The sequence below is a fragment of the Plectropomus leopardus genome, chromosome 21, assembly GCF_026936395.1.
Source record: "Plectropomus leopardus strain MGB_pleo_1.0 chromosome 21, ASM2693639v1, whole genome shotgun sequence".
NCBI classification, from domain to species: domain Eukaryota; kingdom Metazoa; phylum Chordata; class Actinopteri; order Perciformes; family Serranidae; genus Plectropomus; species Plectropomus leopardus.
The window spans coordinates 26,688,710-26,700,308 of NC_142196.1; the positions used below are offsets into that span (position 1 = coordinate 26,688,710).

At 38.8% G+C, this 11,599-nt stretch overlaps 3 protein-coding genes across 6 annotated transcripts; 1 reads left to right on the forward strand and 2 right to left on the reverse strand.

Annotated features, from left to right (window-relative positions):
* Window positions 1-590: 590 nt before the first annotated feature.
* Window positions 591-3,819, reverse strand: LOC121960956 (uncharacterized). The gene has a single exon (XM_088071690.1). It carries the CDS (start codon window positions 3,811-3,813, stop codon window positions 1,399-1,401), a length of 2,415 nt encoding a protein of 804 aa, XP_087927816.1. The 5' UTR covers window positions 3,814-3,819; the 3' UTR covers window positions 591-1,398.
* Window positions 3,820-7,757: 3,938 nt separating this feature from the next.
* LOC121960395 (GTPase IMAP family member 2-like) lies at window positions 7,758-10,247 on the reverse strand. 4 transcript variants are annotated; one of them, XM_042510066.2, is made up of 5 exons: window positions 10,134-10,247; window positions 9,511-9,955; window positions 9,307-9,365; window positions 9,126-9,176; window positions 7,758-8,620 (listed from the first exon to the last, which is right to left on the reverse strand). In XM_042510066.2, exons 1-5 carry the CDS (start codon window positions 10,141-10,143, stop codon window positions 7,995-7,997), a joined length of 1,191 nt encoding a protein of 396 aa, XP_042366000.2. In that variant the 5' UTR covers window positions 10,144-10,247; the 3' UTR covers window positions 7,758-7,994. The 4 variants fall into 4 exon arrangements, with proteins under 4 accessions (XP_042366000.2, XP_042365999.2, XP_087927818.1 ...); XM_042510065.2 differs by having other exon boundaries at window positions 9,307-9,395; XM_088071692.1 differs by lacking the exon at window positions 9,126-9,176.
* Window positions 10,248-10,263: 16 nt separating this feature from the next.
* Window positions 10,264-11,599, forward strand: LOC121960400 (GTPase IMAP family member 9). The gene is made up of 2 exons (XM_042510071.2): window positions 10,264-10,359; window positions 10,516-11,599. The coding sequence occupies exons 1-2, from the start codon at window positions 10,341-10,343 to the stop codon at window positions 11,223-11,225; spliced, it is 729 nt and encodes a 242-aa protein (XP_042366005.1). The 5' UTR covers window positions 10,264-10,340; the 3' UTR covers window positions 11,226-11,599.

The following is an 11,599-nucleotide window of genomic DNA, read 5'->3' on the forward strand; positions in this document are numbered from 1 at the left end:
TCAGTTTGTCCAAAAAAAGCACACACAAAAGGATATAACACGAGCCAAACTGCTAAAATAAATGTAATTCTGCAGCCAGAGCCAGCAAGGGCAAGGGTCGGCAAGTTTATTAAGCCCCGCCCCTTCTAAACAGCCATTGGCTGACAGCGCGACACCGTCAGTATGTTGCGTTCAGGGTAATCGGAAATACGAAAATTACCTAAATTATTGTATCAAGTAATTATTGTTTTTTTTCTGAACACATGATGTAGGTTTATTGTCTGAGTTTGGTTTGCGCTGCATAATGAGCCACACCTACGACGATTTTCTGTCACAACAGACTTGAATCTGGATTAAATTTCCTAAATGAAATGTGTACTCCAATGCATTTCAACTAAACGTTTTATTTTCTTACGACAAAATTGGGAAAGAAGTGGCAGGCGAACAAATGAAGGAGTGGGAGTGAGTGAAAACTGGATTTTGTTCTTTTTAAAGAACAATTTGTAAAAATAAATAAATAAATAAATAAAAAGCCTTTTTTGTTTATGGTAATGTATGCTCCATTTTTTTATTTGTTACAAAGAAATAAACGTAATGATTCTCAAAATTATTTTTTCATGAACAATATTCACTTTTACTTTCAATACTTAAGCATATTTAATATCAGAAAATTACATTTAAGGATTTATTACAGTAAAAGGTGACATTTACTTCTTAAAAAGTCATTTTCTGGCAAGATATATATATATATATATATATATATATATATATATATTTAAACAGAGGTCTTTTTGATAAGGACAAAGCTAATCTCCATGTTGGCCTACAAAAAACATAATTCCTGTGGAACTCTATATGGCCAAGTGCAATTTCAATATTACATAAGCTGCAATTTCCTGATGAATGTAAAATGTGTCACAACATAATACAGAGACTACAGAGATGCTACAAACCAGAAATCATATTACAGATGTAAGGGAACATGCGTGTTTGGTACAGCAAAATATCACATTGTCATCATTAAAAAAAATTTAAAAATCTGTGAAGAAGAATGCAAAAAAATATACTTCCAACTAAAACTGCGAGCCATATAACAGATGCACAATCTATTCAAAATAACTGCAACGTGATTTTCTTTTTCTTTTGCATATCACGCGGGTGTAGCAGTAACTCATGTCAGCCAGCAGGTGGCGCTACACCTCCTCAAGGTTTCCTCTCATGTTCAGTCTGCACCAACAGATCAGGGACTGTCCCCGAACCACATGAACTAGTTCAGAGCATCATCAACAGGAAGCACAGTTTAACCCACCAGCAGCTCTTTGCCCGTCTCTTATTTTCACACACTGAACCTTTGACAAGATATTGTGTTAAAAATATGTTGCAGAAAAAAAACTGCATGCATCACCTGTTCATGTAGCCTCAGATGAAGCCCAGGTGTTCACAGAGGAAGGGGTCGGCCTCACAGAGGAACTCAATCATCTCTGAACTGGCAGCCTCACCTTTCTTCCTCACTGTGTCGATGACAAAACGAGCTTTGTCTCTTGTGTTTGGCATCACGTCCGCTGACTCCCTCTCAGGATCAGACATCACCTTTTTCTCAAGCAGTTTGTCCAGCAGACTTTTGAGAACAGGTCCTGATATCCCATCGATGAAGCTGCTCCGTACGTCCAACAGCTTCTCATGAGGAGGCAGATTCACAGCGCTCTGCCCACAGGACCGTCTTACTCCAGTGGAGGAAAGACAAACTCGTCTTTCCCAGACACTGAGGGAGCTGTCGGTGTCACTCAAAAACAGCTTGATGTGTTTCATGGTATTTTCTAAGATCACCTGGAATGATGGGAAGTAGTTGTCGTAGTTGTCAGAGTCAAATTCTGCTTCTTTTGGTTGAACTAGAACTGAGTCGTCCTCAGGACAAGTGGACAGAGTGTATTCCTGCTGTGGGAGCAGCTTACAGTGTGGGGACGTCTCGATGTAGCTCTCATCTCCAACTAACTTCTTCCTGGTCCGCAGGACATCCCGGAGCGCCACGTTCCTCGGCAGCAACAACACATTGAGGAGGGATGTGGGATCCGGATCAGCTGGGGGCCTGTAGAACAGCAGGACCAGCGCTCGGACCGGGACAGGTGGTGAGTCTTCATCCTTGACGTTACCGAAAGCGGAAAACCCCGTGATGTTTATGATCACGTGAGTTTCTGTTATCTTGTGAGGGCTGATAAACTCAACGCCCTCATCGTTCACATGAGCCACTGACAAGAAGTCACATCCACCTGTGGAGCGGATCTCACAGTGAGGGACATGAAGCTGACGCACAGACTGCTGCAGACACTCGATGTCAAACAGGGGTCCTGCGGGCTTCTTGTGATGCTGGGCCAGCAGCCTCCTGTTCCAGGGGACAATCCCGTAAACCACGTCCCCTGCTGCCTCCATGTCAAACAGCAGGCCTGTCACCCTGCACTGGTACAGGCCTGGGCAGGAGCACTGGAACCAGTAGCTTTCATCGTTTTCATCAGCTCTGATTTCAGGTGTGAACTCCTCAAAGCTGTTTGTTAACAGCACGTCAGGTACGCTCTCAGCTCGCGTGAAGGTCTGCGTCTCTTCAGACGTTATCTGACTCAGTGAAGGCAGGCTGTGAGAGCGAGGCAGGCAGCCGGAGTCTCTCCTGCTCCTGAAGCATTCTGGGGATTGTAGGAGCTGAGATTGGGCTGGCAGGGTGGTTGTGACTGAGTGTTTCATGGCTGTAACAGCTGCATCTATTTCCATCAGAGCATCACTGTCAGCTCCTGGTTCTCTTTCAGACACACACAAAAGCTCGAATGCGTCTCGTGTTCTGCTTCCTTCAGTACTGACAGTCGAGTCCTGGAGGACTGTGGGTCTGTCTCGTGGACATGGAGGAGCAGCGACAGTCGGGGCTGTGGACTGAGAGGAGGTGGGCACACTGGAAGTTAGGCCAGTGTTACTAAAGCTGGGGCCAGCTTCATCTGTATCTTTTTTATTTGGAAGATGTGTGTAAGGGTCTGACAAAGGAGGAGAACGTAAACAAGTGCGTTTACATTTACTAGTTTCACCACCAAACCAGAATCTATCAGACGACTCATCTCCTTCTTTTTCTCTGAGGCATAACGCATCAGAGTCTGAATCATCATCGTCACTGGTGGAGAGCTGAAGGATGGAGGGACTGGCTGTTGTATTCAGCTCCATTTCCCTGGGATTATCTGGACTAGTCGAGTCGAGTCCTGATGTGGAACCTGCTGCAGAGGAGTGAGTTTTTATCCCTCCTTTTTCTCTGAGTAGATCAGCTAAAGGTCGATCCAACATGTAGTCGGGAGAATCTGTGACCGGAGTCTTAATTAGGGAGTCGATCTTACGTTTTCTCTTACTTCTGAAGCTAGGCCAAGGCTCTGAGGCTTTGGCGAGACTACTCCTTGGTGCACCCACTGAATGAGGTATGTTGAAGGGAGGACCGCCAAGCGCAGAGAATGATCCAGAGCAAAAAAAACCGTAATCATGTATAGAGGATGTGTCACTGGAAAAAAAAGGTCGCCCCTTGTAGTTAACACGTTGAGGATGAGAGTAACGCTCCCCATCGTCCTTGTCAGACTGAGGAGATACGTGTGAAAGAGACTCTGTGTGAGACTCAAGACTTTCACAAAGTTCCTCATCCTGTGTGACACTTGATAAACGGGACCGTGTCTCTGGCTGAGTATGGCGCCGTGGGCTGACGGGGGAAGAGTGAGAAACATCTCCACAGATCCTGGACAGAGCTCTCCTGATGGCTCTGGCTGCCCGACTAAAACAAGATTCATCCCTTTCTGTTCTTTCAAGCCTCGCAGCCATTTTACCGCGTTCAGACGTCAGTGGAGCTGAATGAGCAGCAGAGGCCAGGAAATCACACAGCTCGTTTCTCCCCGCGTTTTTCTTACTCAATTTAACTCAGATTTTTTAAAAATATGTTGTAATCTTCCTGCAGTTGGCTCCTTTGTGTTTCTCGTGCTCCAATCACCTGAAATGAAATTATACAAGTTAAAATCTCCTACAAATATTTCAGTTCGTTCAACAAAATACAATTCCCAAAATAACCAAAATGATAGCCTAGTTTACTAGTTTACAATATGTTGTTGTAAAAGAAATTGACGGGGTTAACAAAACAAAAATATTATATTCTCTTTATCTTAAAAACACTGGTGGAGCCAAACACTTTTACTCAAGCTTGCTCTTGTATAATCGCATTTTTTCCAATTTTTTACTTCACAGCATTTGTACTTTTCACTTCACATCTATACACAGTAATTTAAACCTTTTTTTGTTTTGCAAATTTAGATTAATGCATAACATAAATAAACAAATAAATTATATTTAAACATTTGAAATTAGCTACAACGTAACCAGCCACAACATTAAAGTGAATGACAGATTGATGATTCAAATATTAAATTGAGTAAATACAGTTTTTAGTTGATTATACACTGAAGAAAACATACTTATTATATTATATTTGAATTTTTCATAATACCTCCCTTAAATCATATACACTGGACCTTTAAGTAAGAGTCAGAGTTTTTCCTTCACCCGTTTCTTTTCACTTTCTCCAAAACTAATAATAATTATAATAATAAAAGTTTTCAATTTAATTTCAATTCAATTATAGAAGGAAATAAATATGATCACTTAAATTAAGTCCATTAAAACAATATGAGCTCCAAATAAAAGAGTGATAGCTGGACAATAAGGTCAGTTCACTCTGGTTTATGTAAAAAGAGGAAGTTGTTTAACTAATGCAGAGAACTACATGGCACTTAACAAGAAGACAAAAAGGAAATGAAGATGAATTTGGGTCAGTGAAGGTTAAAAACAACCACCAGGAAGTAAAATGAAACAAATGTTAAAATATTTTGAGTTTTGAATTAATACTGTTTTTCACTTGTTCATTATCACAAACATATAAGTTTAAAAGCAATAGTTACAGGCTAATCACTTATTTTATGCAACTACCAGTAGAAATACAACAATGTAGGAATACTCTGTTACAAGTCAAAGTCCTGCATTCACATTTTTACAGTCATAAACGTATGTAAGAATTGGCATTAAAATACACTTAAAGTAAGTTAAAGTGCTTATTATAACATTGTATACATTATAACATCCCATTTCAGAACCATATATTAGATTATTATTATTAATGATGCATTTATGTGTATATGACAGCTGGTAAAGGTTGAGCTATTTTGCCCAAGAGATTAATGATTTTGCATTATAATTGATATATTGGCTATTGAATTTTTATTAATCTGAATCTGCAAAGTAAGCAAAAATATCATATAAAAACAGTGGAGTAAAGTAGCAGTGTGTAAATACTCACGTAAAATACAAATATCTCAAAATTGTATTTTAGGAAAGTAATAAATGCACTTCCTTTACACTTTATGTTTAGTAAAATCACAAACAAGACAAATTATAAGTTAATTAGGATGTTAATACATCAGTTTTGTCTCAGACTTACCGGTGAGCTGCACGGTGACTTCAGTTGTCAAACATTTAAAAAAAAATTCAAATCTCAGAGATGGTTGGAGAGTCTGCGCTCGAAAAAATAAAACTCAACGAGCTGAATTTGAACAAAAAAAGCTATTTTGGATCAAACATGTAAGCAAACAGACACCTGCAGCCTCGTGTTATTTAACCAGGACAGCTCTGTGGTTTTCAGGTGAATTCCAGTTCATACATAATGTCAATGTTGGTCTGACGTTGTGTATGTGTTAGAGTGCCGCCTACCACGTTCACTTACAGCACAGCAGTGGCTCCTTAAAGGTCATCAGGCAAACAAGTAAGTATAACTGCACCATAAATCAAAATCAGAGAGCTTTCTCCTCCTGAGAGTTACTATTAAATAAATGAGTGTCTCAGTCAAATAAATGTTTTCAATGCATGCATTATTTTTATGGTAATGTTCATGGTAGTGACCTGTTTTCTCTCACTTACATTTCTTGATACTGGCTATGCATACAAAAGACAAAGAAAAAAAATCAAAAAATGAATGGAAGTCTCTTATTTTGTGTCTATTTTTGGTCCTTCTCACTTTTTTTGGTCATTTTGTGTCTGTCTGTGGTTTTTTGAGTCTCCTTGTGCTCCTTTTTAATCTAAAGTCATTTTGAATGTCTTTGTGGTTGCTTTGCATTTTTGTTTCTTTGTAATTTTGTGTCTCTTTGTGGCTGTTTTTGTCTCTTTTTGCAGTCATTGAGTCTGTTTGCAGTTGTTTTATGTTTCTTTGTGGTTATTTTTACTCTGTGGTTGATTTGAATCCTGTAATCATTTTAAACCTCTGTAGATGTTTTGCTTCTCTTTGTAGTACTTTTCTGTTTCTTTGCTGTTATCTTGTGCCCCTTGTTTTTTTTAACCTTATTTTAGGTGTTGTTAATACTTTTGTATTAACAACACCAATATTTTAGAGTTTGGACAGTTTGCCAACAATTGCTCCACAGTGATAACTGTGCTTATGTTAAATGAAGACCTGGATTTCACTCTGAACCACAAACATTGCCCTCATGGTGGCGCCAGAGTAAAAGTCAAAGATCAGAAGTCATCAACAGCTGGCAGGTCTCAAAGATCTTTGGAGGATAAAAGTAGACAAAGAAATAATCTTTAAATTCAGACAGATCAGTGCTTGGATGGCTGGTGGTGACAAAAGAGCCATTCAGGTGACAAAATGTCAAAACTGAAAACACAGTGGTAATAATTAATATAAACATATTAGACAAAAAATGAGATTTTAAATTTAAAATGTGATTCAGTTAAATAAATTTAAAAAGTCATTCTTTAATATTTGGATGCTCCAACATGGTTAGATGTTATTTAACACAATGAAAAGCATGAATATTAATCTATATTAGCAGTGAGGTTTGATATAAAATGGGCTTTAAATTTTGGACTAAAGGGACACTTGGGATCATATACAAAATACATCAACTAATTATCAGTTAATTTCACATTTGTGCTAAAATGATAAAAATATAATCAGATATACTGCACCGGACTTTGTCACACATTTCCATTATTCTCTGTTAACATACAAAAACATAAAAGTATGTCATACAAGTATATAAGTACATGCAATAAGTACATTCAGCCTGTTTTAAGTACTGTAAAAGTATGTTATATTATATTCATACTACTTTTTACAGCTACTCGTACTTTTTACTCTTCTACATTTATTTATCATTTTTCAAATGTATTTGTTACGACTTTCTTGGGGCACATTAGAACTTGACATTAAAATGTCCAGTAGATGGTGATATTTCACTAGTTTTATTTTACTGCAGTTGAGGCTGACTGTTGATCCTCTAGAGTCAAAATACAGCAAACAGAAGGAAAATATAAAGTTATGAACAGAGAAACATTGAACATTTTAAACAATTACTGGAAAAGGTAACCAATTTCATAAAGAAGACTTAAAAATGGTTGGAGAGAGGGGTACAGACAATATAAATACCCCCCCCAAAAAAACTCATACATAAATACATGATACCTTTCCTTTATTTAAAAAAAAATGTAAATAGATGAGTGGTATTTATTCATCTTTCATTAGAAGCTAGACAGAGATTTAGAAACTAAGCATCTCTGTCTAAACATTTAGGGTAACATTTCCCTCATGTCCTCTAAATCTATACATGTACTCGTTCATAATGTCTGTATCTGTGCAGCTGAAGCCCTGAGAAGTGTAGGATACGTATTTAATCAGTGTATCTGACAGGATCTGTGAGGTGGAATTACCAGAGACGACAGAGGCATCGAGTCTACAACATGACTGGGTTTTATTGGTGAACGTACTTTACGCTATCGCAATTATAAAAGGTAACTAAGTGAGAAACAGGGAGCTTTTATACAGTAAAGACACACATTTGGATGATTTATCAAAATCCATGCACCAGTACCAAAGAAACATGACAATTAAATCAATCCCCCATTGAATGCGTCACACCTGTTTAACATCCGGTTCCAGGTATTGAATCATTTCAGAGTGTGACCTATTTAGATTTAGAGATTAGACTCCATAGCCAGTGGCTGGTCTGATCTGGTGTTTCATTGAACACCGTCGCCACCATCTTCATAAGCTCGCCCACCTGATCTGAACGCGAGTCCTTGTTCTCAAAAAGAACACACCTTCTGTCACACCTCTCGACTATTTTGTTGAGCTCAGGCTGGCATTCTTCCAAAAAATCCTTTAAGCTTATTTTGTTGCGTTTTAGGTCATCTCCACGAGTAAACAGGATGACTGTTTGTTCTCGAATTCCATCACCAAAAGCTTTTTCTAACTTTTTCAGTATGTCTCTTTCACCGTCTGTGAATCTGCTGACATGCATCACAAGTACGTACACACATGGGTCCTGCTGACATAGCTCTTTGCACTTCCTCACTGTTTTGTCCTTAAACGATGATTGAACATTATCATCAAAGATGTCGGGCGTATCAATGACACGAACATGCCTACTGCCTATCCTGGTTTCTGCCTCTTGGCACTCTGTCGTGACTGACTTTGAACTGGCTGTTGACGTGAACTTTTTCTTCCCCAGGATTGTGTTCCCACTCGCACTCTTTCCAGTCCCGGCCATCCCTAACAGAACAAGGTTCACTTTGGCCGAAGCGTGGATCCCTGAATTGATTAAGAAGAAAACAGACAGTTAAAGATTACTAATGTATGAAAAACTTGTCATGGTATGGACAGAAGTTCAACATTTTATAGTTAGAGTTTACTAATGTATGAAAAACTTGTCATGGTATGGACAGAAGTTCAACATTTTATAGTTAGAGTTTACTAATGTATCATGGTATGGACAGTGGTTACAGCAGCCACAGCTCAGCTCTGAGCAGAGTGTTGATTCTTTACCGGACAATAAACGGACTACAGTATTTCTAGCAAATTTTAGTACCGGATCTGTGTGCTCGGTACCTTAACAGAGGGGCGACGAAAGGCGGGAACAGTTCCAAAAATACTAAAGGTACTATCTACAACTTCTCACAATGAAAACACAAAAACAAGCATACCGAAGTTAATTGAAATGAACTGACCTGCTGGTGTAAACTCAGCTTACTGTCTGAATTCAGACACTCGTAAAAAAAAGAAATAAACAAAAAACCAAAAAAAAAACAGGACTTACTTTTTAAACTCTTCTTGGGGTCAGTGAATTGCTCTGTGCTATTTCTGTCACCTAAGTAAAAAGGTCAAAAGAGTTTCTTTAAGTTTCTATAAAATCTTTCACTTTTATGAAAATGACCCTTCACTAAAAACTACACATTTGACTGTGAGATAGTAAAATGCAGCGAGAGGTTGAGGCTTACCTGTCATCTCCATCGGAGCGTGCGGTGTTGACATATCTGGTAAAGCATAGTCAGGATGCCTGAAGTGAGGAGGCAGAGTTTGTTCATCTCTGGTGTGAAAGTATACAAACAAATTACAACAGTCCCCGTGAAGACTACATTTAGTAAATACTGTACATGTACCAGCATACACCTGTTTATATACACGTCTCCTTTCACTTTTACCTCTTGTCAGTTGACATTGGATGTTCGTCTTGGGCCAGTTTTCTCAGTTTGTTGAAAACTTGCTCTATGGTGTAGAACTTGAATGGGTAAGAATCGGTCTCTTTATACCTGAGGGGCAGCACAACGCTGAACTCCTCTGTGGGTCTTTGAGTTAAACTGTGCAGCATTTCTATCTGTTGCCACACTACTTCCGATGAAAACCCGTCCTCTACCACCAACAAAGACATGTCATGGTGTCGATAATGGTACAACTCTCTTATGTCTTCACATGCTGTTTCCAACTTTGGTGTACACACGACCACATATGTATCATTTTCATATATCTCATTTTTTCTCAGATTTTTTGGAGGGGGTGGTTTAGATAAATCTCTCCCTAGGATGGTGGTGATTAGGGATTTCTTCAAAGAACTTCCACATCCCAGGACAACGACTGAAATCTTCTTACCTGAAAACAACAAACAAAATGTCTTTTTTTCCCCTGATTCATACATTAAAATATCTTAAATGTGGTTTAATTTAAACATGACTATAAAAAAGTGCTACAATTTACTCAAAAAATGGTGTCGTACTGATAAAAAGCAGAAGAAAGGTGCTTGATAGAAAATAATTAGTGCAAAACTTACTGTGAGACATGGTCTTCGGATCCAGAGCAGCAGAATACAGACGGCTGTGTGGTGTGTGCTGACTGTGCTGCTCTCTGCCTGTTTTATAGGGAACTGTTATGCAAATGTTGTAGGCGTGTCAGCTCTGTAGCTACCATATAAATGAACAACAGCTTAAACTTTACATAAATCTCATCATCTTTGTTGAGACAACGCTGCTGAGGGAAGATGGGTTCAGCTCATTCTGGTAAGACTCAAAACAACAGATTTTGTTTTATCTGTATGTAACTCATTTGCCGTAAAGTGTGTCACAATGTGATCGTATTCACTGAAGTATTTGTACATTGAGCAAATGACTGATACTTTCAGACAGCTTTAACAGAAGTTATTAAATCTATTGCAGGTCCAGATTTGAGAATCGTGACTATTGGAAAAACTGGTGTGGGCAAGAGTGCTGTTGGAAACACCATTCTGGGTAGAAAACATTTCAATTCCCGCCCCAGTTCAAACTCAGTGACTGAGACCTGTGAGAGAGGTGAGACAAGCTATGGTGACAGAAAGGTTACTGTAATAGACACACCAGGGATCCTGGACACCAAGAAAACCCCAAAATTCATCCAAACAGAAATTGTGAAATGTGTCGAAGTCTCGTCTCCCGGTCCTCATGTATTCCTGCTGGTCATTCAAGTCGGTCGATTCACCACAGAGGAGAAAAACTCTGTGGAAGCCCTGCAAAAGCTGTTTGGTCCAAAAGCCAACCAGTACATGATCGTGCTGTTCACCCGTGGTGATGATCTTGGAAACCAGAGCATACAACAGTATGTAAATACTGGCAGTGAAGATCTTCAACGTGTCATCAGAAGCTGTGGCAGCAGATTCCATGTCTTCAACAACAACAGTACAAACAAAAATCAAGTGATGGAGCTGTTTAAGAAGATCGACGACATGTACGCTGCAAATGGGTCATCATACTACACAGACGCCATGTATAAAGAAGTGGAGGAAAAACGACGCACATCAAACTCAAGTGTTGTTATATATAGCTTCCTAGAAATACTATTTGAACGGGTCGTACAATTCTTAGTCATTCTTGGAAGAGACCCATTACCATGACCAGTAGCCTAAACACATCGTCAGTATCCAGTTAGAACTGGACAGCTTCTGCACCATGTGAGAAAAGATATAAGCATGGGCACAGAAACTAACAGTACTGACAGAGCTGTATTGTTTGATATTGACCCCAGAGTCAAAAAAAAGAGTTTTAAAGAATAACAGTAGAGATCATACAGGCTGTGGGGTGTTACTAATACTCTGTTCTTTTATAATTTCCTAATATGCATAATAATGGTGGATTGGTATGTTCATACTTCATTGTAAACTGTTTTTTCGCTTCCTGAAAAATGATTTGATTGGTGATTGATTAAACATGTATGCCACAAGAAAAATGTTATAGAAAATGTGGGTGAAATAAAAACCTCTGAAAAATC